Raw genomic sequence first — 27180 nt, 5'->3', positions numbered from 1 at the left:
CACATTAGCCCAACTATTTCCCCGATCACTGCAGGTTTCATCTGCCTTGGGCTGCTCTGCGCACGCGCGCAACACATCTTTTTCTCACCGCCACTTCGACGGACCCGAGTGCGGGGGACAAGGTCTCCGCTATGGAAGCACATGGGCACCACTCAAGCAAGACCAATTTTATGATTTAGACACAGTACACCTCAACTCTGTCACTGCAATACCAAAATACCCCGACTTTCAATCGCACAGTGCGAGATCAACATACAACCCCGGTAATACGAACACGACATCCTGTGTGTAGGAGTAAAGAGGTGCCCGTGTACTATCCAAAGTGTGCATTTAGCACCTAACCTCCACAGTGGAGGAACAGTGGCGCTTGACTTAACTCATACGGTAGTCGAAAATAGACACTAGGATCGCCGAGACAGACAACACAAAATGGGTTCCACCACTGAGAGCGGAGATGTTGGAGATAGGTGACATTCAATCCATCAATCCATGAACAGCTACAATACAAGGACATAGGAAAATAATGTCGAGCGACATGCATATGTCACGTGTTGAGAAATACAAAAAAAAAGAAACAAAAGGAGCAGGGCAGGAAGTATAGCAAAGCAAAGCAGAAGGAATAAGAAGAAAAAAGAATAATCACACAAGGGGCGACTCGGACACCATCCCACCTATACCCAACCGTTTTCCAACCCAATCCGTATCACAGCACAAAATACACAATCATCAGTCTGGGAGAGATCGATCTAGATTCACTCTTCCTTTGGCGATGACCGGCGGGCCTCAACTCCATAGACCTCCAGGTGCTCGCGGTGATAACGTTCGCGATCCTCAGCAGCCCGCTTGACATAGGGCTGTAGGAGAATACATGTCAGTAATCACATCTCGATTTGATACAGCGCAAAAACGCCAAAAAGAATGGGTGACTTACCTCCTTCTCAGACTCGCTCAGAGAGCGCCACTTCTTAGCAGCGTCGACTTGGGCCGACGCCATATCCTTGAAGTCAGTGCCGGAGCTGCGCTCCTTGCTGAACAGCAAGAAGGCTGAGATGGGCCGCTTGACCAGTCGGTCGTCCTTGATCAGGAACAGTCTGGTCTTGCGGGTGGGATCACGGGCCAGGGCTCGACGAGCATTGTTTGCTTCTCTGATTTGCAGGGGGGTGTGGGATCGAACCCAAGCATCGTAGGCAGCTTCGTTAGTAGCGCGATTCTTATCCGCCAATGCTTGATATTGCTACTTGAGGTTAGTACGACTTCGATTCAAGAGGTACCTCGGGAGTGGAAGGGTTTGGCATGAATGTACCTCCTTAACAGCATCGGCGCCTTTCTCCTTGATGCTTTCAGCGGCAGCCTTGAAGATCGCGACAGTACCCTCGTGCTGTCCACGGTGCTCGGCAAATGCGTCCTTGATAGCAAGTCCACGGACAGACTGCGGTAGCTTCGTAGGCTCCTTGAGTGCCTTCTCCACAAGCTCCTTACGGCGGTCGATCTCCGCGCGTTTCGCTTTCTTCTCCTTTTGAGCTTCGCTAAGCTCCTTCTTCGGCTTCTTGGTTGAAGTGCTGCTCTTGCGCTTGGTGGTGGCAGTCTTGGTCTTGGTCTTGGTCGCACGCTTGGGCTTCGCGCTGTCAGATGTCGTTGCGAAGGATTGGGTCTGCTGGGAGCTGATGGTAGAGGCTGGACCGGCCCGGGGAGCTGTGAAACGGGGGCTCGAGGCGAGAGAAAGTTGGCGCAGTTGGTTCTGCAGCTCGATCACACGAGTAGGGCGAGACAAGCCATTGGCGACCTGCAGGTGTCGGAGGGCACCCAGTCGGGAGGCCCACTGTGAAGCCATGGTGAGATGAAGTGTAGTATGTAGTTAAAGAGTCCGATCAACAAAATCACCACTTAAACAATCGGCAGCGCAACACTAATAGAGGAGGCTCTCCCTGACGCAAGCGGAGTCGCAGGAGGCTGGGCGTCTCAAAGTCGATGACATAAGCATAACAAGCCTCCGCTTCGGGACTAGCGCTGTCATGTGACCTGTAACGGCGATCCCCCAAGGAAATGACGGCCCAGCGAGGTTCGGAAACTTGAAGGTCTTCTTCATATCAGGTTGACTTTGGATCAATCTTCTACTTCTCCCAGAGGTAGATTGGTGTCAAGCAACCACCAGATTCACCGGCCGCCCTGAAAGCCCTCATTTTTCAACAACTTACATGGAAGCGCGGTGATCCTTGCAGGCCTATTTGCTCGACATCCCGGTGCTTTTGAGTTTGCAGTAATACTCACTCATCGTTGCCCTGCAACAATGGCTCGCCACGGGGATACTCGCTCACCATCTCCTGTAGGCAGCACATACTCCTCATCGCGACGACCTCGCAGAGAAGATGATCGATATGAAAGAAATCGCCGGGACGATGGTCGCGGATACCGCAGGTCTCGCAGCCCAGAGGTATGTCATAAACGCCACCCCGCCGAGTTAGCGCACAAGGCTCAACGAGTACGATGGTCTAACTCTTTTGATTGGGATATAAAGCGCCGATACCGTGATCGTGATAATGGCCGCGATCGAGATGGCTTTCGCCGGCGCGATCGTTCCTTAGACAGACGCGACGAAGACAATTATCGACCCAATCGCAGAGATCGGTCCCGAGACCGCCGTCGCGACGATGATCGTGATTATCGCCGTCGAAGCCGAGACAGAGAATACCGACCCAGGCGAGATGATTCACGCGATCGTGAGCGCAGGCGCCCAGATGATACTGCTGATTTGAAGCACAAGTCTAGACGGGATGATAGCCGTGACCGTGGTGTCAATCGACGTTCCCGGTCTCGCACACAAGAGGTACGTCTTGCGCATGTATATTTTATTTGTGAACTTCGATACTGATGACATTGAACAGCCATCTAAACAGTCGACCCCCGCCCCCGCCGCCCAGACCGACGAACAGAAAAAGGCCGAGCGACTTGCCAAACTGGAGGCCTGGAAGAAGAAGCAGGCTGAACAGCGCGAGAAGAAACAACAAGAAGCAGCTGCTGGAGGTGCTCGGAACATTCTCGATGCCATTGATCGCAAGTCCGGTCTCTCACCCGCCGTTGGTACCCCGCAGACGCCCGCAACCCCAACCGATACTGCAACACCTGCCTCTTATCCCGGAAAGTTCGACCCCAAGGCTGTCGCTAAGAGCGTAACAGCCACCAGCTCCGCACCTTCTGCCGTTCTAGGAACCGATGTTGCGGTCCCGCAAACCGCCAAGGTGCCGCCAAAGCCAACACCCGCTCCAGCTCCGGCGTCCGCCCCTCTCAAAGCCAAGGGCAATGTGAGCGGGTTTGGATTGAGCTCAAAGCAATCTTCTGGTACTGACAAACCTTCTGCGTCTCGGACCTTGGGATTTGGCGAAGAGGAATCTACGCGCAAAAAGCTTGAGCGTCTCCCGACCCCTCCACTTGATGATAGCAAGGATTCATTTGGTGCCGCTGATGATGCTGGTGAAGATGATGATGTCGACATGCAGGATGGTGGAACCGAAGAAGAAGCCGCGGCGGCAGCTCGAGCTGCAGCAGAGCGACGCGAAGAACGTCTTCAAAATCAGCACCTCGCCTACCAGACACAAGGAGATGTTCCAGAATCCTCTGAATCTCATCCAACAGCAGATGTCACAATGGAAGATGCCTCAAACGAGCAGCCGGAGGCTGCTGAAATGGAGGTCGACACAAACGAGGAGGAAGAGGAAGTAGATCCTCTCGATGCATTCATGTCCGGGCTCGCGGCCACAGCGCCGCCCAAGAAGAAGGTTGGGGTCTCATTTGCTAAAAAGAAATCACTTCAACCGCAAGCAATGTTTGGAGATGACGAGGATGTTTCTATTACGGCTGTCGGGGACGAGGACGCCGATGATGTTCTCGCCATGGCCAACAAGAAGAAGAAGAAAGAAATCCCGACAGTGGATCACAAGAAGGTTGAGTATGAGCCATTCCGGAAGCAGTTCTACCACGAACCCAGTCATCTTGCCGATATGAGCGAGGAGGAGGTAGCCAACCTACGTCACGAGTTGGAGGGCATCAAGGTCCGCGGCCTCGATATCCCGAAGCCTGTCCAGAAATGGTCCCAGTGCGGAATGGGCGTCCAAACTCTGGATGTCGTCGATCGTCTTGGCTACGAAGGGTTGACCTCCATTCAGGCCCAAGCAATTCCTGCGATCATGTCAGGCCGTGATGTGATCGGTGTTGCCAAGACAGGTTCTGGAAAAACCATGGCTTTCCTTATCCCAATGTTCCGACACATCAAGGATCAGCGACCGCTTGACAATATGGAGGGCCCTATTGGTTTGATCATGACACCCACCCGCGAACTTGCCACCCAGATTCACAAGGACTGCAAGCCTTTCCTGAAGGCGCTCGGTCTGCGTGCTGTCTGCGCGTACGGTGGTGCCCCGATCAAAGACCAGATTGCCGAGTTGAAGCGAGGAGCGGAGATTGTTGTTTGCACTCCAGGAAGAATGATTGATCTACTCGGAGCCAATGGTGGCCGAGTTACCAACCTCCGTCGTGTGACGTATTGCGTACTCGATGAGGCCGATCGCATGTTCGATATGGGATTTGAACCCCAAGTGATGAAAATCATGGCCAACGTTCGACCAGACCGTCAGACCGTTCTCTTCTCTGCTACTTTCCCCCGAAATATGGAGGCTCTCGCCCGGAAAGCTTTGAAAAAGCCGGTTGAGATTATTGTCGGTGGGAGGAGTGTGGTAGCTCCAGAAATTACCCAGATCGTGGAAGTGCGCAATGAGGACCAGAAGTTCGTTCGTCTGCTTGAGTATCTGGGTAACCTCTATGCGGATGATCAGAACGAAGATTCCCGCACGCTTATCTTCGTCGAACGTCAAGAATCGGCAGATAATCTACTCCACGAGCTCATGCGCAAGGGCTATCCTTGTGGGTCTATCCATGGCGGAAAAGACCAAATCGATCGGGACTCTACTATCGAGGATTTCAAGGCTGGTATCTTCCCTGTCATGACTGCGACGTCTGTCGCCGCTCGTGGTCTGGACGTCAAGCAGCTCAAGCTCGTCGTAAACTACGATGCCCCCAACCACCTGGAGGATTATGTGCACCGTGCTGGCCGTACCGGACGTGCTGGTAACACCGGAACCGCCGTCACATTCCTTACCGAACTCAGGAACGGTACTCCGTGGACATTGCCAAGGCTCTTAAGCAGAGTGGGCAAGAGGTCCCCGAGCCCGTTCAGAAAATGGTCGACAACTTCCTCGAGAAGGTCAAGGCTGGCAAAGAAAAGGCCAGCGCCTCCGGCTTTGGTGGTAAGGGTCTGGAACGACTTGACCAAGAACGTGAATCAACCCGCATGCGTGAGCGTCGCACCTACAAAACTGGTGACGACGGCGAGGAGGAAGAAGCCAAGGAAGAGAAATCAGACAAGAACGAAGACCGCTTTATCAAGGCCCTTTCTTCTGTACAATCTACCGCTGCTCCGGCTCCAGCTCCGGCTCCTCTACCCGGCGTGCCCAAGGGTATCGATCTGGATGGCAAGATTACCGTACACAGGACTGAAAAGGACACCAGTGCAGGTGGGAAGAATGCCTTGGACAGAGTCGGATCTGCCGTCGCCGATATCCATGCCCGTTTGAGCAAGGCCGGCGTCATGAGATCCGGCGTCCCCATCGACAACCGCGGCCCCGATGCCGGCGCATTCCACGCTACCCTGGAGATCAACGACTTTCCCCGTAAGTTTTGCCTCGCTTTTCTTTCCCTGTCATTTCATCTGATACCGTGAACGCTGACTAACCACATTCCATTACAGAAAAAGCACGATGGGCCGTCACCAACCGCACAAACGTCGCCAAGATCCTCGAAGCAAGTGGTACATCTATTACGACGAAGGGTAACTTTTACGCTGCTGGCAAGGAACCTGGTCCCAACGACCTTGCGAAGCTTTATATCCTCGTCGAGGGCGAAACGGAGATATCTGTCACGAATGCGATGCGTGAGCTCATGCGTCTTCTGAAGGAGGGCACAGTCGCCGCTGCGGATAGCGATGCGCGCGCTCCGGCTAGTGGCCGGTACAATGTTGTCTGAGGGTTACTTGGAGACAGTGACTTCTCTGCGTGGATATGTAATTTATTGAGGACATGCTGTATTATACCACTCTTGAGAACTGATTGAAATGAAGCCTGGCGAAAGCCGTTCCATGATGATACACTGGATGTATGGGGGCTTCTTCAAGGTAGCTTGGTCGATTATATTCTTCTTTTTTATTCTATTGAAGAGATTTTAAGTGGTGTTTTGAACTTGAAGGTTGTTAGTATATTATGCTGGGATATTGGGGATGATATCAAGTCCAAGCGTGCACCTGTTAGAATTAAAATTATTATTCCCTCTGCTCATATATTCATCACTTACTATTTACAAATATCCTGAAAGTGTAGTGTATCCTTGGTTCAGGCCAAACTTTGATGGACTACTAGTACTAAAATACTATAGTATAAACTTGAATGGCAGCCCTAGTTGGAGCCCGAGGTGACCATAACCCTAGAGTGCTAGAGTGCTGTCACAATTTGTCACTCATCTTGATGCGGCATTTCCCAATACTTCCAAGGTTGGTATGATTGCCTTTGCAAATGTCGAACAAGTGAAAATTTCTTTCTTTCTTCAGGTTTGCATTTGGTGTTGTTTACTATGAAGTTATTGTCCATGGCGGCCACTGCAGTGAATCGTCTGTCTAGTCACATTAGTAGCCTCTTCAAGTTCACTACTATCACCACCCCGGACCCAACCTTGATTATTTACTCATCGAGATACACCCTCTCTTGACCATATTTCTCTTGCTTCTCTTGCTCCACGCCCCTCACTGGTGTCTATTGCTTCTGATCCTTAAGTATTTCGCTTTACAGCTATATCTCATGCAGGTATGTTTCACTTCCAAAGTTCAAGGTCAAGGAGCTCCAATTTCCGCCTCGGTATGTCAATCTACTCACTACTTGCATGCTCTACCTAGAAACCCGGTCCACTCGAAATATATGCTCCTCCGCCTGCACGGGGCCAACCTGCCTCCACCATGGATGACTACGAGAGCGAGAAGCTTGCGTTACGGCTCCAGTATACCGACATTTACACAACCTTGCAGTTGCTCCGCGTCGACCGTGACGCACTCGACCTCACAGAAGGCGAAAAGTCTCTCGCGAAGAGAAAGCGAGTGGACGAGGCCCTAAATGACCGTGAGGTTGCTCTCATTTCCCTTGAAACCGAGATCGAGAGACAGGAGAGAATCGCTGAAAATATCACATTGGCTCTCAAAGTCAATTTTGCCATCGAAATCAGCGATGATGAACTACCAGCATTCGCATCTAGCAAACGAAGCAAACGAATCTCCCGCAACGGCCCGGAAGTAGTATCCCTACTCGATATCGACGCCTTCGATGACTCCGGGTCTGAAACTTCAAATGTCCCGAGCCGGGCGTGTGGTCATAGACTTGACCGGAAGCGATGATGAAAACCTGTTCATGACAAAAGTTGATACCAGGCCATCAGCGAATACGCGATCGAAAAAAAAGAGAGACCGCGGAACTCCCACCACAACATGCACAGCCTGTCTGGACTCTTTCAAAGAACCCGAGACCTTCGCCGGGAAATGCGGACATGCATTCTGTCGCGAATGTCTGAAAACCATGTTTCTAATGTCGATGCAAGACGAACAGCTCTACCCACCCCGCTGCTGCAATGAACCCGTAAAGCCGAAGAGCTTACTTCAGATCTTAGACTTCGATCAGATCCGCGCATTTGACGAGAAAGTCATCGAATATGCAGCCAAGGACCGATTATACTGCTCCGAACCGACGTGTTCGAAATTCATTTCTAAGACAGCGATTCATCAAGAGATTGCGACCTGTCCAGCTTGCAAGACGCAGACGCATGAACTTTGCCGCTCTCCTGTTCACCCCGGTGTTGACTGTCCGATGGATCAGGCTTTGCAAAGTCTGTTGGAGATTGCTGGAAAGCAGAAATGGAAACGGTGCCCGAGATGTAAGGCTATGGTTAGTCTCTCGCATGGATGCGCTCATATCTATTGCCGGTAAGTGCCTCTGATAAACTCGAATGGGTCCGTTGGGTATGCTTGCAAAGTAACTAATGCCTTTCAGTTGTGGAAACGAATTCTGCTACGAGTGCCAGAAGCTTTGGAAGACCTGCAAATGTCATGTATGGCCTGCTGGATATCATCCTTAGGTCGTCGATTGTCAGGTCGTCCATCGTCATGTGTTTGGAAGGAGTATTTACCGTAAATGATCTGCGCAAAGTGACATGTCATTCTAAGCGGAGATATCGTATTTATTGGCAAAGGTATTCATTTGTACGTTACTACGTACACATGCCACGAGATCTGAGGAGTGTAAAGAATGTGGAGTCAGCTTTCACTTCGTATGTTTGACTTGCCTCTTCATAGTGGGGAGACATCGGGGTGGTTGGGAGAAGCAGGTATCACTCACTGATCGCCCGGCTTGAAGGGCGAAACCATGAGTCATTTTAACTACAGTACGTAGAAGTATTTACGAGAACGTGCAGCTTACATCTATCCATGCCTTCTTAGCATGCCAAGTACCGAAGACCGAACTGAATGGGGCCATGAGGAATGAGTCGGGAGATCGGTCCCCCCGATTCCTCATATGCCAAGCACCGAGCCCCGAACTCTTTAATTTGCCCGTTAGGGAGCTGGGAATATCTATAAAACGGGTTCTGAGGTTTTATTACCCTTATGGGCTCTATCAGGATTTGTAAACGCATCACGATGAGTCAAGACCTTCAAACTAACGACGCTGCAGCGAGCAGAGAATCTTTACAGTCCGAACATCATCATAAATATCACTCGGAAGCAGGACAGGGGAACAATCTAGGTGATGAAGTTGCACATGTTGCGAAGCAATTATCTTTATCTTCGGCCTCGGAAGAAGGGCACCTGCACTTATTACAACCAACGCCTGGGGGTAACCTCGACCCTTCATCTCCCGCATTTGATGCCCGCTTTTGGGTCAAGGAGTTCAACAAATTTCTAGAATCGGATCCTGACGCTGCACCTCCTCGATCCCTTGGCGTTGCCTTCAAACAACTGGGTGTGTTTGCATATGGGACTGCCGCTGAGCTTCAGAAGACCACAGCAAGTGTCGTGATTGAAGCCGCGACCTACCTAACACGATGGCTCGGGGAAATAGACAGGGCCCACGCGTGGATATTCTACGCGACTTTGAGGGGGTCGTTGAGAAGGGGGAGATGTTGCTTGTTCTAGGTCCCCCTGGCTCTGGGTGCTCGACTCTTCTCAAATCCCTGGCAGGGGAAACAGCAGACTTGAATGTGACGCCGGAGTCATACATCAACAGGTTCCCAAAATAAAATCGACGACTCTCAAGGTCGCGCGTGCCCAAGCAGTCCCCAATAGCGAGTTGCCCGAGAATGTAGGGAGACACTCCCGACGAGTGGACACAGCACTCCCAGGAAAACACACGCGACAGCTGTATGACCGATTATCGCGGAAAGAGGCGAGCGTGCTAGCCCAGCTCCGCACAGGCATAGCAAGACTCAATGGATATCTTTTTCGGATCAATGCCGCCGAAACAGATCAATGCGCATGTAGACAAGCAAGAGAAACTGTGGACCACTTTCTCTTTCGATGTCGGAAGTGGACTGCACACCGGACAGAAATGCTGCAATGTACCCACACTCACCGAAGTAACATGTCCTTCTTCTTGGGAGGGAAGTCATCCCCCGATGATCAAAAGTGGAAGCCGAATTTGGAAGCAGTACGAGCCTCGATACGCTTTGCGATCGCTACGGGTCGACTCGAGGCCACCTAGGCTTGCCGACAAATCGATAGAATACCTTTTCTTACTACCCCCCAGCACCTTGTGACAGACAGTAGACGCGCTTCAACTGCCGAGGATAGGATGTTGAACACTTGAAGAAACGCCTTCAAGCAAGTCTACTAACCAATACTAACTCACAGGGACCAGCTCTGAGTTTGGAAGCGGAAATGACAAATACGGAAGGAAATAGCGTATGGGCTCCAAGGAGACACGGCGTATACCCTAACATGCATGTACTGGTAGATTAGTGATAGTTGCCCTTTCGGCTCAGCCGCCGGGCGTTAATGAATTGTGTGTGTGTGTGTGTGTGTGTGTGTAGCGGATACATCAAGTGCACGTGAATAACATCATGTTCGAAATAGGATGTAGAAATATACATGCTCGTGGATATTGAAAGTCTAAGCGATGCGAATATCCTCCTGCCTATTCCCGAAAGATCATCAACTATCCCGGTTTCGTACTATACTCTAGAGATGAAACTTGGTATAGATATGTGGCTCAAATTGCCTTTGCTATACTTTAATGCGGAAATATTTTTTCCGGCCTTTTTAGTGGAGTCCGGGTTTCATGATCAATGCATATTCGGCCGATTTATCAAAATTGATATACTGTCAAAGGCAAACGTTAAAGAATGAGTTATAATAAAGTTTCTCTCCGGGGAAGCTGTTCGGAAAATAAGAAAATGACCTGCCCTTTTTATAGTAAAAGAAATTAAGGGCTTAACAATGAAAAAGGAGACTAGAAGAGGGCCACGAGCGGGGCTTAGACTATAGTACGGCGGTGCTTTGTAGTCCTTACTTAAGTAGGTGATAGGTAGTCTAAGCCAGTATCTTTACTTAGCCCTAAAGCCTTACACATTGAGAAATTATGCTGACTGCTGCCGTATATCTAGTATTTAAACCGTTAAGTCTCCCATCCGTTTGACTTCGACGTACCAGAAGACCTGTCTGCACTAAGTACCTTAACTTAAGATTAACCTTCATCAAGATCCTCCTTATTTCTGCTAAAGATTAACTGAACTTCAAAGCCTAAGTATCACTGCTTTATAATTAAACTTCTTTCATTATCCTCGGTCGTTTACATCTAACTGACAAAGCAAATATTTCTAAAATCGTATTTAACCATTCTTAATCTAATTCGGCCCTTAGTGTTTTGCGTCTCTTATTAAAAACTAGTAAGACAATATTTAAAAAATAGTTAAAAGAATTTTTAATTCGCAGAAAAGAGAGAGCCAGCAAAAAAAATTCTATTCTGATATAGGCTATACTATTTCTCAAAATGTCCGATAATCAAGCAAACGGAGAGGGACTACCAGCTGCCTCCTTAAGCAATACAATTACGTACCTACAGCTCCATCAGCCTCCGAGTATCGAGTCGGTTAGTAAAAGGGATAAGAAGGCAGACGGCAATGTAACTATTAGCTTAGTTGACAGGTAGGTTAGCAAGGCTGATAAAAAGGAACTTAAAGCAGTTGTGAAGGCAGTTGACAAGGCAGTTAACAAGGCAGATGACAAGGCAGATGATGATAAGACAGATGGAAAGACAGATAGAAAGACAGGTGACGAGACAGATGACGAGGATTCACGTTCTAGAAAGATGATACCATCGGAAAAGCTTTATATCATCGATGCTATCAATAAAGTGGATAAGAATGAACAGCAAATCCAGGCCGCTATAGAAAAGGCTCTGTCTTCCGATATTTTTCCCAGTTTCAGAGAAATCTACGTAGCTGTCTACCCCGACAAGTTCCCCAAGGATTATAAGAAAGAAAAGGCTACTAAAGTATATCAAAGTGAGAATTTTATCTTTTTTTTTCTGACTAGGATATCAAACGCTAATTTACGTAATAGAACTTAGCTTACTGATAGATAGCTTGGAAAAGGGACACCAGAAAGTAGACAAAAAAAACTGCTTCCATTTCAGAAACAATTCTAATCGTCCTCAAGCCTACGTAGAAGGAGAATTATCCTCTTACCACCACGAAGCCCATAAGAAAGCTACCCGATATTTAAAAATCCTCTACAAAGAGGTGAAACTTAATCCCTCTCCTAAACCTGATAATCCTCTATCAGAAAAGATGGAAGACGGTATATCTAAGCTTGATAAACTTAACAAGGGGATCAGAGAAGACAACAAAAAGAACAACGAAGATACAGACTTAGGAATTATTCGATATCAGGACTTTCTCGGAAAATGGCGACCTTTGTTCACTGCAAATAGAGAAACAAAGAAAGAATTACGGAAGTTGTTGTTGCAGTATTACAAACAGATGTACTATCTAACTACCTAGGCAAGTAAACCGCTGCACTACAAAAGAGCTAACAAGGCAAACAAGGGAGCATCCGACTAAGGAGCAGCTAGCCAGGGAGTAGCTAATCTAGGGGCAGCAAATCCAGGCTTAATTCAAGAAGGCTTTAATAACTCAGATACCTCTATTTTCTATACTATAACTCTGCAGAAAGAAAACACAGTATTTAGAACAAAGTAAGTTATAAGAACTACACCGCAAACGGTAGAGCAAGCTATTAAAAAAAGGGTTTACTACCTCAGGAGAAGAAATCCTGTATATTTAACGACTTAGACACAGGGCCTAATTTGTAGTTAAGAACAATACCGGAGATATCCGACTTATCTCCTTATCATCTGCCGGTAGTAAAATTACCCTAGATAGAGCTAAAGAGCTTAATATTCCCTTAACGCTCTAAGACCCGGCTGAAATCCTAGCTTTACGAGACTTAGTTAGCTCTGGTAGGGAATATAGATTAGAGTTTGTAGCCATTAGGGAGTGGGACACAAGCCGGAAAAAGCTTCTCTTTATTGTTGTCCTATTCTTCTACAAAAACAACAATATAACGATAAGATAAGCTATATCTCGTTCCGCTCTTATAAGAATATTAGCAACTTATAAAGCAGAGAACTTAATTATTCAGAGTATAACTAGAGAAACCGAGATATCCTTGGTAGAAGCTCTTACGTCTTAACTACCTCCTAAGGTAAGTGAGAAGATCTATACAGGCAGGAATGGCCCGCTTCTTCTTCCTTACGGGGAAGCGCCTCAGCCGTGGTGGTTCCAGAATAACCAGTAGCTTGGACCGCAGGCTACCTTCCAGGGAAACCCTGCCCAATAGCAGTACCTGTCTTTCCCACAGGGACTTAGTCCCTATTTTATGCAGTATTCTCCTCCAGGGCAATTCTAATATAACTCGCCTCAGTTTGTGCCGCCTCAGTTCGTGTCTCAGTTCGGGAAGGCTTCTCCGCAGGACTACCAACTATTTCCTCAGCCCCAAGCTGGGCTGAGCTCCATACAAGCGTGGCCAATTTTTGACCTAATGACGAAGCATGGTGCTAAATCACCAGTGCCTAGTCTGATGGAACTCGATAAAAAAGCTTAATCAGTATAAAATCGTTTGATTCTGGTGACACCCTGATAAATCTAGTTTGAGTTTGAAGCCGATACTGAATTTTCCAGTGTGTATTCAGCACCCGGTTTGATACGTTACAGCTTCTTTATTTTCATTATTAGATCCAAATTTGAGATAGCATACGATTTCTCTAGAGAGACTAAATTTACAATTTATTTTGATAGGTTGACTAATAAGGTCGTCTGTTAGTGAATGGAATTACAAAGGATCTATATAATAATTAAGCTACTTGATATTATATAAAACAAAGTCTCGTAACTAGATACTGTGTAGTCTTAAATAAAATATATAATTGAGCTTTTACTAACCTATTCTTAGGCTGAGTACTTGACTATATGGTCACACTTAAAACTGTAGTAACTTTCTAACTATGAATTACGAGTAGAAACAATGAATGTACTGTGTTAAGAAAATTAGACTCGCATGCCTCAACGTGATTTGCAAATGCTTGGACACTAGTATCGCGATAAGGAGTTAAAGAGATAGGGGAAAAAATGGTTTCGTTTCCCTTCCGCATGGAAAGTCAGGAGCCTGGCCGACACAACATGAATCCTTTCTTTTATCTTCAATAATTTGATGTTGCATTGAGTCAACTACAGCCGTTGAATGAGCACTGTGGCTGATATATTATTGGCCGAATACTTATATACTCTTCAATATGATGGACTTCCCTTGCCTGTAACATACAGGTTTGTAATGATATACTTGCAGATAGATTGATCATGTCCGTCGTTCTATTTCTGCGAGATGGGAACTTAAGAAAAATTAATGCGCGTGAAAAGAGACTAAATTCGATATTAATTACCTCAGGGATATTTGGTACACTATTATGAGGAATCGCCTGGAAGAGTCACCATTATGAGGAATCGCCTGGAAGAGTCTCTGGAAAGTCGGTCGAGACTACGTTCAGTGTTCTTTGATCTAGACGTAGACCTGGTGGGTGTTGAATTGGGGACTTGGGGTTGTAGTTGACGGAAAACCCAAATTAGATGCTTTCTGTGTCTTAAAGACCCGACATCGATCCTAGAAATCATTGTAATGCTACTTAAGCTGTAAATTTGACACGACTAGGCTTGATTTAGAATACTTGAAGTTATCTAGTAAGTAGAAGAATCGTGAAAAATGTTAACCTTGAAATTCACCAGTACCTGAGCACAAATTCTGGAACTACGCCAAAGGCTTTTTGAAATATCTCTGGGTTTATTTGGTTATTATTTCGACGGATTGACAATTTCAATCCATATCACATTATCGTAATTTATTGAAGCGTTTCAGCATAATCATATTATTTTCCTGGTAGATGTAAAGAGAACCATCAGATGGATAATCATTGAAATATCTCTAAGAAGTATGTTTTGATGCTAAAATACGATCGAAGTCTTGAAAAATGCAACCAAATCTTATGACGAACGATTTCATTCTTATAAATTCTTATAGCACATAGATTCCCGTTGCCTAGTTGCTAAAAGAGCTAGATTGAGGGATTCAATCTATCCTTCCAGAAGTCTAGCTGAGATATCTGACGATACTGAAGATTTGAAACATTTAATGCCGGAGGAATTGTACGAAGAGTGGCCTGAGTGCTTCTCACAACCTTTCTCTATCGACCCTGATTCTTATACATCAGTGGAATTCCCCATGACGGAAACGACCAATGGCAAGATTCCGCAGTATACGAGTGAAGAGCTGTGCATCGACGAAGAGTACGGCATAGATCACAGTGACATCAACCATATGGCAGACGAAGAGCAATTCGGATTTGAGTCTTGCCAACAAGTCTTTGATTATAACCGAAATATCCCGGGTGAGGAAATTTTAGGTAGTCAGCTCGAAAGTGATCTCGTAAGGTAAGTGTTTGGTAGCAGCCGGTGACATATTGTACAGAAAAATCTTACAATATCTGATTTAGATTACATCAAAGAGTCAAGTTCGTGACTTGTGCACCATTTCAAGTATCCGGTGGGCCATGCTAACGATATAATTTAGGGCCGTTGAAGATCAGTTCCTCCAGCAAAACAGTCGGAATGAAAATATCCAGGATAATATGCAACAATTGGCAGAAAGTTACGACGAAATACAAAGGTTGAAAGGAGTTATTTCCAGTCTAAAAAGGCAGTTGAAAGAGTTGAGTTCGGAAATAGAGATCAATAAAGACGCCAACGGAAGATATAAGCGGTACTGAAAGACTTTTCTTATTTACTACAATCAATTGCCATCAGTCAAATCCCAAGGCACTTTTAAGAGGCTCCACTTTCAATGATCTAGCAGCCCATATAGTGTCATTCGGTCGACTCACCCAGTTGAGATGTCGGAGAAACATTCCGTTCGGCCCCAAGTAAGGTTTTTATCACGTAACCAATTTATTGAGATTTGAAGACTACCATCAAATTGGATTAAAAGTAATGAGGTATGATGCAATTGCATGGTTCTGCAAAGTCATCGACTCTACTATGTTTATGATCGAGGCTTTTTGTGACGGAATATAAGTGGGTGGGATGATAGCGTTCACGAAGCGGAACTTAATGGCTTATTTTTAAGTAAACTAGACGAATATTCGTCAGCTCTATTCACTTACTTTGGCATGTCCAAGATGGAAGCATGACAACTGGTACACTAATAGGAAGCACAGCTAGGTCACGTGCTTAGCGATGGTTTTAAATTGACACAGTGGCCGGATGGGATGTAGGGCTAGTTTGCTGGTGTAGGGCATTTCTTAGAACTTAAAAATGACGAACATGATTTTAAACTTGACATAAAGTATAGATGGTACTTAATCGAATTAATTGAGAGTTTACTCCAGCATTGTGCGACACTTCCGATGATCGATTTCCACCACTCTCAATTCATTGTCGCATATGGAGCAATGCAAGATATATCTTCAGTTTCCGTGCCTGGCACCATTGCAGCAGGGTCTTCCATGAGAAGACCATTGTCGACCATTCCAAAATCCTCTTCCTGGCCCTCCCAATTTGTTTCATCAAGGTCTGTTCCGGGCAAACAAGTTGAAAGGAATGCATAGTCAGACTCATTCATTTTCTTGGCAATATTGTTGGCAAGAGACAACGTATTATCATGAACCTCTTTCAGGATATCGTTCAAGTCGGTCCGGGGACATGATCTTGGGGGGTTGAATTGACTTCATCCAATTGCTTCTGAAGACGGGATGTCTCTACTCTCAGCCGTCGAACTTCATCGAATGCCCGTTGTTTTTCCGTTTTGACTTGTTGAATAATGCTATTGAGCTTAAGCCTTTCATCAGCCGCGTCGTTTTCTTGCTGTGTGAGACTTGCTGCTAGTTGTTCATAGCGCGTATCGGCCTTGTTGATGATATCGTAGAATGAAAGTGAGCGGATACTGTCTGTCATTGACTGAAAAGCATATCCGTTGATTGGCTCGAATTTTCATACTGATTATGGTGACCTACACGCCATAGGTGCTCAAATGATAACCTCACTTCGTTTCGGCTGCCCAGATTTTACTCTAAGAAAACAATTCTCCAAACTTTCAAAATTTCGTCTCATGTATTTTGGTTAGTGGCAAATTATTGATCTATTCTCTTCCAAACGGGCTATCCAAAACGGGCTATCCAAAACGGGCTGCTCAAAACGGGCTGCTCAAATCGGGCTGCTCAAAACTCAGGGGGTACTTTGAAACTAGAAGGATAGCGGATGATGAGTGATGGCAGACCAGAATTCGTGTAATTAAATCATTGAAAAAGCAAAAAGGTCAAGCTATGGAGGATGAGGTGTATTCACCCATGCTCTATCCAGCCCTAATGTCAAGATATATTGAACGTCCCTCATCTATGCTTGAAACTGACTTGGCTTTTTTTCAAGCGCCATCTAGACGCTTAAGAGTAGCCTATCAGCTCCTTGGTACTTTAGGTTTTCAGTCTTTCTCCTAGGTCTGACGGCAGATCAAATACTATCCACTTGGCGAAATTTACGGCGTTACCATCATCAAGAAGTTCCATCATTGGCTGGTGTGCTAGGTGAGGATACAAACCTTGCGAAAAGTTAGCCTTCATTATGCATGGTACTATGCCTATATCACATCTGTACAACTGCGTATTAATCTCTGGAATATTACAGGGGAATCTGGCGGTCTCTGCTTTCTCACATTTCAGCCGTTCTATGATATGGTACTTCTGTTGACTTCAGCTCTTCGACATAGAAATATTCAATGCTGTTTCAACTTTTAATGTTTATTTCAGGGGCACATTTTTATTTTCATGTATTTATCGAGAGATTCATTCAGAATATCTTTGTTACGAGCATGTCAGCAAACATGCAGGCAAACTCTATGGCCCGGGTAGCAGATTTTGAAATGGAGATTGAGCTGTTTCTCGTGGCAGAGAAATACAAAAGTTTGGTGGCAGAAGCCGGCAGGCGCCTCCTAGAGCTAAGTCAGCGCGGAGCTTGTTATATTCTTGAGCACAGGGCGGAGTACTGTTACCTCTTGGAGATTATCATTCAAGAAACCAGAGAAAACACCAGCGTTTACTTGGAATGGCCCTGGAGGAGGGGGCGCGAGGTAATTTTGCTCGTGCCACTTTATGTGCAGACATGGTTCATGAGTCTAACATATTTGCTGAGCAACTGGAGAGCCGGCTGAAAGTGAGCCGAGCCATATTGGGGCTTGGTATTTGAGTCGAATCATCTGCTAAGAATTTTAAGGTGGGAGAGTCCTGCCAGCGACAGAGATGTTGGCCAGTAGTGAGCTTGGCATGTATTTGACGACGCGACCAATCATTTTTTTGGATTGGAAGCTGCTTTATTGGAAGATTTTCTAGGCGGTGGTCCGCGTGTTTATGACTTCAGTGCAATGAAGAGAAGAGGCTTTCAGACAATGAATATGGCGCATTCCCGTGAAAATTTGTGTTTTCCGTAGTCACAGGATCAGCTGTCCGACTTTTGACAGGACATCCACCAACAAAGCGTAGATGTCCAATTATCGCTAACAGCACTCCAACTAAAATATACGAAATGTTTTTATTTTCCATAATTCTTTGTTCTATCTTTACAGCAGAGGAGTAAAAGTAATCCACGCCCGTGGGAGTATATATTGAGATCTCTTTAATTGGCCAAGCCGTTTCGAATTAAACGATCAAATAAGAAATTTATCGACTTTTCTTGCAGAAAAAACAAGTTCTGCAGGTTACCCGAACGAATTGAAATTGTCAACAACCAATATTCCATTGGCTCATCTTTGGCTACATTTGTGCCATAAGCTCACAAGCGAGCTTCCAGCATGCTCGATAACTTCGTCTTTGGGTAATGTAATCCATTTTGGATCCCAAACCCCTTCTTGTCCCCATCTATTACAAAGATGACTGCAGAAATTCAATCTTATCTCTAACCAAGGGGTATTTGGCTTCATGACTTGCTTCCCTCTCTGTAGAATCGCCTTTGTCTGCGACAGTCGAAGATGCTGATACATTCAGTAGAGGGCAAGGCTGGTTCAGGTGTCTCTGCTTGATTATGCACTCTCTTCGCTGGTCTTGGTCAGCCTCTTGGGCCATAGGTGTGTCTATTGAGGCCATTGCAGCTTGATTTATCTGAGTCCTCGGTTTGCGTAGAAAATGGCTTCGGCCCCGAAGCGTGGCGCCGTACTTTCGTAACATCCAAGGAACGGGCATTACAGTCACCATCACCAAAGCACAGATGGTCATGATCCATTCAAATCCGATACTCTTGATCAAAGGACCAGTGAATAACGGGAAAGGGCCTGAGAATGAGTATCGCATAAAGATATCTATAGCCAATGCTGATGTGCCGAGCTCGGCGCCGTAGACTCGATTTTTATAAAGAGGGTAAGTTAGCTAAAATTAACGTTAGCATCAATATGCTGACAAGGCGTAGAGCAAAATAACCTGTGACAGCGCAAATCCGAGACCAAATAAAACTCCAGCAAAAAGAGGGCAAGTCCAATGAATTGTTGGACGCACTGACCATGCTAACCTGCCAACGCCGCTTAGTGAATGGTGCGTAATAAGTTGGGACAACCTACCAGAACAAGCTCGTCGGGAAAATTATAGCTGCAACCATTGCTCCGTCAAGACTGTCCTCGGGAACTGTGTCGACAACCGGACGTTTACGACGATTCAGGAACGCGAGAGTTGGTGCAGTGAGCAATGTGCCGAGCAATAGCGACAGGAATGCCAGGCCGACCTGGTAAGTAGAGAATCCATAATTCTCCTGGAGAATGATCGGAAAGCCATCATAAAGAATGAAAATTACGACTTGGCTCATAGTAACTATCAGAGTCGTAGGGAAGATGATGGGCTCCGCGATTAGTATGCGGAAAGGTCGAACAAAGGCTGGTCCAAGAGTCTTGCGCCAATTCTCATGCGGCAGGTTTAGCATCTTCCGTCTGATTTCAGGCTCATAGGTCTCAGGTACGAACGACATGGCCAGGAGGCATATACCAACAAGTATTGCTGTAAGCCAAAAAGTCGATCGCCAGCCGTAAGAAGCAACAATGGACTCGCCGATGACGGGGCCAATCTCTGGTGCGGCGGCTCCTCCTAGACCATACAAAAGGAAAAGAGGGACTGCGAGCTTGTCTTCGGGTATTTTCTATAAATCGTTCAAAACTCCTGCAAACACTGTTGCAGCGGGAGAGCCAACAAGACCTGACACAGCGCGGCCCACAGCGATTGTTCGAAAATCCCTCGCAGAAGCCGCAACGACTGTGAAAACAAGATGAAGAAGTAGGGAGGCTTTGTAGATGTACTGTCGTCCAAACTCCTCTGATAAGGCCGACGTGCACATCGGTCTAACAATAAAACCCATCGCATAGAATGTAATTGGCGCTATTGCTAGCGTCTTTCCAACCTGAAACTCTTGCATGATACCAGGTATACTAGCAATATATATCGAGGTTGCTATTGTACTGGGATTGCGAGAGTCAACACTTGATTGTTTCTGGGGAAGAGAAATTCTTACATTACCAGAAATGAAGCAATGGCGCCGGTAGATATCAGGACTTTTCTTCGAAAAGACCAATTGCGGGCACTGTACTGAGCTGCCACTCCGTTCTCTGAGCCCATTCTTGGCCACAATTGCGGCTCGTGCGAGTCAAGCGCTCGATGTTCAATCACGACACATTCCTTCTCTACACTCGATGAGTCGTCGATATAATTTGCTTCGAGAACAATAGGTTAATACTCTCATGTTTCAGCGTTAAGAACCATGGTACCATACTCATTCTTGAGACTTTGAGAATCATCGACGAGTATTCTTGAGGATATTCAATAGAAATTGTTTTGTGACTGGAATAACTTGAGAAGAGCGCAGACCCTCAAAGTTTTATAGCAATCGATCAAGGAAGCCGCAGCATATTCCAACTCAACTATTTACCGTAAGGCCTCAAATGAGATTATGTCTCAAAATGAAAATTTGATTGACTACTATCTCATGAGTACGCGAAATCATCATTCTCTACACTAAAAGTGAAGCCAAATTTTTGAGTATGTCTTTGTCTTAGTTGAAATTAAGAGAACTTAGAGTGTTTCAAACAGTACGGAAAAAAATCATTACCTAAGCCATGCTCAATTGCGGGAATTCAAAGTACGGAAAGAACCTCCGCAAAGCCAGATAAACTCTCGCTGAATTGGTTAATTGACAAATAGTGTTTTATTTTTCAGTCATTTTAACTACAGTATGGCCTTAATGAATATCAGAAATGGCAGGACTTTTTTCCTTGAGATGAGACAGACGAAAATCTCCATGCGAAGGTAAGTGACAGCACATCTTATATCATGTGCCCCAAAAAAATCGGAGATGATGGAAATTTTGAACGGAGTAGGCGCATACATATTCACAATATTGCAAGGGACAGCGTTGGTGTAATTAACCTGACCGCCTGTTCTAAGAGTGTGCTGTTGTCAGAAGAAACAGCGAAATCCTACTCTGTTACGTAATCCGGAAAGTAAACTAGTTAAAACCCGCTGAAAAAATAACAATCTCATTAAGATGTACATCCATTTGTTAAAGTCGTATCCGAAAATCTCTCTGTAGAATTTTCCTTCTGCAAGTCATTTCGGCTTGCTTTCAGGATCTTGACAGCTTCGACAATATTATTCGTGACGTCATCCAACTCCATTTCAAGCTTTTTAATCGTCTGCCGGTATGCTTCGGCTTCAGTCTGTATGCTCGAAAGCCGCGTCTGCAGCTCTTGCTCTTTAATGAAAAATTTTTCTGCTTCAATGCTATAATTGTGGACATGTTCGACCAGTGTTTTGTTCTCTAGCTCTAGGCGCTGGATGATCTCCGTAAAGCCCCCGGAGCTATTGGCTAATTTTGTTTTCTGAATGATTCAATTAATATTATGTTCTGACGATGAGAGTACAAGCTCACCTGACGCTTTTCATCATGACCATCATTCGTGCTGTCTTTTTGGAATATTCGAGGATCAACGGCTTCAATAGATTTGCCTATTTCATCTATGATATTTTGATAGAGCCCCACGGTACCTCGACCTAGCGTAGTTTCGAGCAGATGTCTCTTCTCCTCGGAAACAGACCATGCGTAACCATCCTCCACAGAAGGCTGAAGGCGTATACGGTTAGGTGGAACGGTGAGGCCGAGCTGATTATCTGGTATATTTTATCATAGTTAGCTCAACTCTAAAATCTCATGAACAAATACTAACAAATGTGGTCTGCTAAGACCTCACGGCATTCCTGCCTTCGCTGTGCCCGCTTGGTGTTGCTATTAGACATGATGACCTATCCTTGACGACAGTGATGGCTAAGGATCATGTGTACCTATATGTATATATTTTTATGTGACGCTTTCTATGGTATTTGTAAATTGATAGAAAGTCGACGAAAGCTGAAATATATCAGAGATGCCACGTATGAAAGATGCCCATATTGGCTTTTTGCAGTCATAATTTCCAAAGACTTATCCAAATAAAAAAGATCATTTTCCAGCCTGCAATTCAACATGGCATGCACAGCAAAAAGAAAAAGCAAAGTAATGCACAGATTGACTGAACAACGGCATATGCCAACGGAGCTACAGAGTTCGAAGAAGGAAATTTGAGGGCAGCTCCATAGTTTTGAAAATAGTCTAAATTAAAAGTCGAGCTGCATAAATGAGGTTTTATTGTCCTGCCCACTGAAAACATATCTCGAGATATTCAAACTCCTCTCCCTGCAGCCAAGTAAGATAAATAAGATAGATAACACACCCTGAATTTGATAAAAGCCGTCCATGATCCATCCTATAGTTCTCGTATACTTGTTAACCTTTTTCCATTCGACAATGGCTCAGTCGTCTCAAAAATTGCACAGTCAAAACGCACGGTAAGGCGTGAATTTTATCCTCATTCAATTTTTGAAGGATTAACTAAAAGTCTAACAAATAATAGACCCACAAACTCTAAAAACGAGAAGAATAGTAAAGCTATGCAAAGCGTACGAAATTGCTCGTACGAAGGCTTTCGTCGAATTACCCTCCGAATGGGACGGTCAGGAGGGGCTCCTGCGAGGCAGAAGGATGTGCCAGCCCCCACTGTTCTAAAACAGAAACAAAAGGGGGCAGTTAATATATCAAAGAGATATCTGACAGTACAGAAAAGTCGTGAAGACTGGCTCAAATGTCTTCGCCCTCGCCGATATGCCGGGGTAGCTCCAGTTGATGGCATGGATGCACGACGTAAGGCTAAAAGCACAAAGCTTCGGAATTAGCCTCGAGAATATCTCGAATGGAGGATTGATGATCAAGACCAGCTTTTCAAATTCGCCGCAATGTAGGGAGATTAAAGTCGTAGGGAGGTCTAGCTCGTATTGCTTTCGATCATAAGCCAATGCGGACAACTAGACCCATTATTTCTCATTTCTATGTTCACTAAATTTATTTAATGGATCCTAATTCCCTTGAGCAGTGAATAAATAAATGTTGATCACTATCGTGCTTCCCATTCTAGAATCGTTTCAAATCAATGTAATTGAACCCTCGGTGTGATGATACATTTGGATACTCGTGAGAGACATCTTGAGATGGACGTCATTGAATAATGAAAACTACGATAATTGGTCGACCAAAGGCCAAAAATCTTACGGAGATGATATCGATGCCCAGAAGCGTATTAATGTGCCTGATAGCAAGGGCCAGTCGTATAATATAATGCTCCAAATTTAGTACATCTAGATGTGTTGTTCTTATTATTGAATACATGGAATCTCTTTCCAATGAGAGATGAAGTGAACTATCGTATATTTGAGTGGTAGTCTCATCTCACTTGAAACAGCACTAAGAGTAAGTTGATACTGACTCCCCAGACGCGCTCTCTTGAGAATACTATTGATAATGCAGACTGGGTACCGCGAAGAAGAGCCAGCTAGTGCCATGAATAACCAACATGCACTAGAGAAAAGAAGAAAAGAAAGCCATGCAGAACCCTCAAATTCTGGTGATCGTTACGTCTAAGTCACTTCCACTCGGGATGGCACGACATAGAAAAGGCTCCAATTTGGCCTTGAGCAAGATTAAATCCGATTCCTTTATTCTTGCAACCATCCGACCACTTACAAACTCTGATCCGGTCTCCAGACTTCCACGGAGGCAAAAATTCCAAGTTTTGGGGTCCTGTAAATTTCTCAGGTAAAAGAAAAGTATCATAGAGGTGTTTCTGCTCTGAACCATTTGTTCTCAGAAACGATTTCGGTATACGGCCAAAAGAATCATTTGCTTGGTTGTACCCCATGGCTTCGTTCCCTTGGATCCATGCATGGACGGCGATTGAGTCTCCCGGCCTCGCTGTAAGAAATTCCTGAGTTTTACCATTGTATATTTCGTTCACGAAAAAAAATCTGTGGAGTGGGTAGAACTTTGAATGCGTTGACGCCGGAGATCTCTAGGCATCGAGCTGAAGCGTTCTCAAGGAATTTTTCAATTATTTGAGAAGCAAGTCGTTTAAGCTCAGAATTATTGAGCTGAATATTATTTTCTGCCAGGTACTCGAGTTCCTATGAAAAGATTGTCAACGAGGAGCTCATATTTATCGAGAAATGGACTAAACTTGCTGCATGAAGGATGCGGAAATGCATCTTGGCTTTGCTCAAAACGATACCGGTATCACAGACTTCACCAAGGCTTTCGACGTCAGCCTTGTGGGTAATTGACGGCATGTTCGATTTCAATCCGGCTCTAGTTTCTTTTAGTTGAGTAGCTGTTGATTCTAGGAAAAAAGACTATTGAGTAAAGGAGACTAGGGATATTTATATGCTTACATTAGCACTAAATCAAAAAGGCCTAGGCTATATAATTCAACCAAAGAATGCTGCGCATGCAGAAGACTGGATTTCAAATATGAAAATTTCAATACATGAATGAGTTGGAATGCAGGGTCCCTGGGGAATTTTAGGCCTTGGATGCCCACTTGCCTCTGGGGAAACCACCTGTAGCTTCATCATCATCCTCCCTTCCTAACTTCATTCGATCGGTACTTTGCTCCAATATCTCCTTTTTCCTGTATATCGCAGAAACTTACCTCCAAAACCACATAGTCTCACCCAAATACCTATTCAGGCCAGACGCATAGGACCACTCTTTGTTTCAGCCAGGATTCCTCTTTATGTTGAAGCCGGATTAAGGGTACAGACACGCACATAATTTTGAATGAGAGCGAAAATCTCTTGAACAAAACGAAATATTACCATTAAAATTTCGCTCTTATAAGGTGTCCAATGGTGGATCTAGACATATAAAGATGAACAGTAAAGATGCTCCTCATTGCAGCCTGAAAACCAAGATCTGCTTGAGGTTCCTAATCGTGAGGCAAGCTGCAGCTTTAAGTAAACCAAAAACAGGATCGATCAAGATGATTACAAGGTACCCACTCGAAATTAGCATCATCCCTCTATACTCTTTGAAATCCAATCAGAATCTTTGTTTGACCCCCATATGCACTAAGAGTGTCTGCCTTATTTGCTGTAGTGTTGTCGAATTAAAAGTCGATTAAGACTAAGACTGCCGAAACTTAGATTAACTTAGCTGGGTACATCGCAAATAGAATAAAAAAATGAATTAAATAGCACGAAGAAACTGATTACGAACGGCCTTGTACAGGAAGTAACTTCATCTCGAACGCAGTTGCTGGATTAGTTAAATCTTTTCTGGTATGTTTTCGCAATACTCTGCCTTGGGAGAAAGGTAATAGCTTCCAACATATTAATTTTCCTTATCGATGACATCTTGCTCCTCTCCTGTTGAGATAGGTCTCTTCGGATCTTAAACCAAGGACCTTATGTCTGACACGCATTACAGACCTTCACCGAGGCCTTTAAGGGACTAGCTAGATCGAATACACCATATTTAACCTTTTACCTTCTATAAATCGATGTTCTAACAATCATATGTGCTGTATAATTTCACAGGTACAGTATACAAAATATTACTCGATCGCGGAGCCTGCTTTGACTGATGACTGTTTTTCCTTTCCTGGGCCCTACTGGGAAGCCTGGGAATGTGTAACCGATTGGTCATGCGTTTTAAGTTAGAGTATGCTGTACAATGGCTATTTACAGTACAGTACAGCAGTTTTCAAATTTATTTATTTCAAGAATGCTAAGTAAGTAAATCAGACCGACTTTATCATTGGTCCATGTATCTGACAAATCAAATACAAACATAGCTTGCTACTAATGCCCTCATCCAATAAGTTTTCGTAATGCTGGTTTATTTTGATACTGCTAGTTATTTGAGAGACCCGGTGGGTCATTGGCCCGTCAAACTCTTCTGTATTCATACTTGGCCAAAAGCACAAAGGGAAAACTGATGGTCTCCACTGATGAAGCATAATTAGAAGATATCATCGTTTGCAATTATCAGCCAATCATAACGATAAAGATTTCTTAATTACGTAGGGAAGGCATTGATGACATACCGCGTGAAATTTAATCTACATACGGTTTTAATTCTGTTTCCGGACAGTAACTGGAAATGGTTGCGCACCATCAATTTGATTTATGAGATAATTTAGAATATTAGCCGCATGTATATGCGATTAAATCTCTCCGCAATTCTACCTTGTTGGTCATAAAGGGAGGAGCATTGTGAATATAAAACAATCTCTTTCCACGACTGGGAATTGTGAAGTCTGGCGGAATCTAAGACAATGACATCCCCAACAAGCGAGCACGTTTCTCTTTCAGAAGAGAAAACAGGCCAATTTCCACAATCAATAATGTCCGAAACAACTTATTCGGTTGATGCACAACTGACTGATAGTCAATGGCAGGTGAGTGGGAAATAAAACGTAAATGGATGAATTTGTGCTAAGCATTTCAAGAATTCTCAAGAGATTTCCAATCAGCCCGAACTTCCTCCGAGTCCATTTCAACCTCTCATTGAGGAATTGAGCAGATTAACACAAGATAACCCAGAAAAAGCCCATCATGCCTCGAAGATATTGAGACTTTATTCTACTCTCTGGGAATGTCATGTTACCAAAGTTCTATATCTCCAGCGGCTCGAAGAAGAGAATGAAATTCTTCGGGCATCAAACATTCAGTTATGTCAGGAGATCCAAGCTATGGATCGCCGCCATGTCAACCAAGAAGCCTTAGTCGCCTGCTATGGTCAGATCTTTGAAAGAATACATGCGGAAACGGGCCCCATAATCAGCTATTGGAACGGCTACTCCGATGCTCCATCATCTGGAATCTCTAGAAATGATGTAGACGGCGCAGCTTCTAGTGAATAGAGCTGTGTCTTCTCCCCGAGAACGAATTTGGCTCTACACAAGGACTATAGTCCATCGATATTACATGCTGTCGCAAGATATTTATCGAAAATCAAAGACTAAGAGTCAAATGAACAAAGGGGAAAGTAGGAATCGAGAAATTCAACATTCTGTTCGTTACTATCGATAATGAGATTTGCTTCTACCTAGACCTCGCC

At 44.9% G+C, this 27180-nt stretch overlaps 13 protein-coding genes across 13 annotated transcripts; 8 read left to right on the top strand and 5 right to left on the bottom strand.

Moving 5' to 3' along the window:
• Positions 1–752: 752 nt before the first annotated feature.
• Positions 753–1831, bottom strand: N7509_012376 (HMG-box domain-containing protein; the record flags this gene model as incomplete). Its single annotated transcript, XM_056637013.1, has 3 exons — positions 753–854; positions 932–1234; positions 1304–1831. The coding sequence occupies 3 exons, from the start codon at positions 1829–1831 to the stop codon at positions 753–755; spliced, it is 933 nt and encodes a 310-aa protein (XP_056483043.1).
• A 456-nt stretch (positions 1832–2287) lies between these two features.
• On the top strand, positions 2288–6072 carry N7509_012375 (uncharacterized protein; the record flags this gene model as incomplete). The annotated part of the gene is made up of 4 exons (XM_056637012.1): positions 2288–2824; positions 2883–5135; positions 5159–5720; positions 5798–6072. The coding sequence occupies 4 exons, from the start codon at positions 2288–2290 to the stop codon at positions 6070–6072; spliced, it is 3627 nt and encodes a 1208-aa protein (XP_056483042.1).
• Positions 6073–7051: 979 nt separating this feature from the next.
• N7509_012374 (uncharacterized protein) lies at positions 7052–7483 on the top strand (the record flags this gene model as incomplete). Its single annotated transcript, XM_056637011.1, has 1 exon — positions 7052–7483. The coding sequence occupies one exon, from the start codon at positions 7052–7054 to the stop codon at positions 7481–7483; it is 432 nt and encodes a 143-aa protein (XP_056483041.1).
• Positions 7484–7496: 13 nt separating this feature from the next.
• On the top strand, positions 7497–8217 carry N7509_012373 (E3 ubiquitin-protein ligase; the record flags this gene model as incomplete). Its single annotated transcript, XM_056637010.1, has 2 exons — positions 7497–8065; positions 8133–8217. 2 exons carry the CDS (start codon positions 7497–7499, stop codon positions 8215–8217), a joined length of 654 nt encoding a protein of 217 aa, XP_056483040.1.
• Positions 8218–8776: 559 nt separating this feature from the next.
• On the top strand, positions 8777–9271 carry N7509_012372 (uncharacterized protein; the record flags this gene model as incomplete). The annotated part of the gene is made up of 1 exon (XM_056637009.1): positions 8777–9271. One exon carries the CDS (start codon positions 8777–8779, stop codon positions 9269–9271), a length of 495 nt encoding a protein of 164 aa, XP_056483039.1.
• A 1852-nt stretch (positions 9272–11123) lies between these two features.
• On the top strand, positions 11124–11710 carry N7509_012371 (uncharacterized protein; the record flags this gene model as incomplete). The annotated part of the gene is made up of 3 exons (XM_056637008.1): positions 11124–11255; positions 11283–11627; positions 11696–11710. The coding sequence occupies 3 exons, from the start codon at positions 11124–11126 to the stop codon at positions 11708–11710; spliced, it is 492 nt and encodes a 163-aa protein (XP_056483038.1).
• Positions 11711–14905: 3195 nt separating this feature from the next.
• N7509_012370 (uncharacterized protein) lies at positions 14906–15449 on the top strand (the record flags this gene model as incomplete). Its single annotated transcript, XM_056637007.1, has 2 exons — positions 14906–15114; positions 15254–15449. The coding sequence occupies 2 exons, from the start codon at positions 14906–14908 to the stop codon at positions 15447–15449; spliced, it is 405 nt and encodes a 134-aa protein (XP_056483037.1).
• Positions 15450–16105: 656 nt separating this feature from the next.
• On the bottom strand, positions 16106–16300 carry N7509_012369 (uncharacterized protein; the record flags this gene model as incomplete). The annotated part of the gene is made up of 1 exon (XM_056637006.1): positions 16106–16300. The coding sequence occupies one exon, from the start codon at positions 16298–16300 to the stop codon at positions 16106–16108; it is 195 nt and encodes a 64-aa protein (XP_056483036.1).
• Positions 16301–16362: 62 nt separating this feature from the next.
• On the bottom strand, positions 16363–16632 carry N7509_012368 (uncharacterized protein; the record flags this gene model as incomplete). The annotated part of the gene is made up of 1 exon (XM_056637005.1): positions 16363–16632. One exon carries the CDS (start codon positions 16630–16632, stop codon positions 16363–16365), a length of 270 nt encoding a protein of 89 aa, XP_056483035.1.
• A 2640-nt stretch (positions 16633–19272) lies between these two features.
• On the bottom strand, positions 19273–20118 carry N7509_012367 (MFS general substrate transporter; the record flags this gene model as incomplete). The annotated part of the gene is made up of 2 exons (XM_056637004.1): positions 19273–19845; positions 19876–20118. 2 exons carry the CDS (start codon positions 20116–20118, stop codon positions 19273–19275), a joined length of 816 nt encoding a protein of 271 aa, XP_056483034.1.
• A 1120-nt stretch (positions 20119–21238) lies between these two features.
• N7509_012366 (uncharacterized protein) lies at positions 21239–21992 on the bottom strand (the record flags this gene model as incomplete). Its single annotated transcript, XM_056637003.1, has 3 exons — positions 21239–21577; positions 21628–21866; positions 21923–21992. The coding sequence occupies 3 exons, from the start codon at positions 21990–21992 to the stop codon at positions 21239–21241; spliced, it is 648 nt and encodes a 215-aa protein (XP_056483033.1).
• A 547-nt stretch (positions 21993–22539) lies between these two features.
• On the top strand, positions 22540–22964 carry N7509_012365 (uncharacterized protein; the record flags this gene model as incomplete). Its single annotated transcript, XM_056637002.1, has 2 exons — positions 22540–22580; positions 22646–22964. 2 exons carry the CDS (start codon positions 22540–22542, stop codon positions 22962–22964), a joined length of 360 nt encoding a protein of 119 aa, XP_056483032.1.
• A 3500-nt stretch (positions 22965–26464) lies between these two features.
• Positions 26465–26983, top strand: N7509_012364 (uncharacterized protein; the record flags this gene model as incomplete). Its single annotated transcript, XM_056637001.1, has 2 exons — positions 26465–26518; positions 26747–26983. 2 exons carry the CDS (start codon positions 26465–26467, stop codon positions 26981–26983), a joined length of 291 nt encoding a protein of 96 aa, XP_056483031.1.
• Between the last annotated feature and the right edge of the window lie 197 nt (positions 26984–27180).

This window comes from Penicillium cosmopolitanum (assembly GCF_028827165.1).
Source record: "Penicillium cosmopolitanum strain IBT 29677 chromosome Unknown utg000011l:1.0-3548175.0:1.0-3550911.0, whole genome shotgun sequence".
NCBI lineage: Eukaryota > Fungi > Ascomycota > Eurotiomycetes > Eurotiales > Aspergillaceae > Penicillium > Penicillium cosmopolitanum.
Note: the sequence above shows the minus strand (reverse complement) of the source record. Positions and strands in the feature narration are given on the sequence as shown.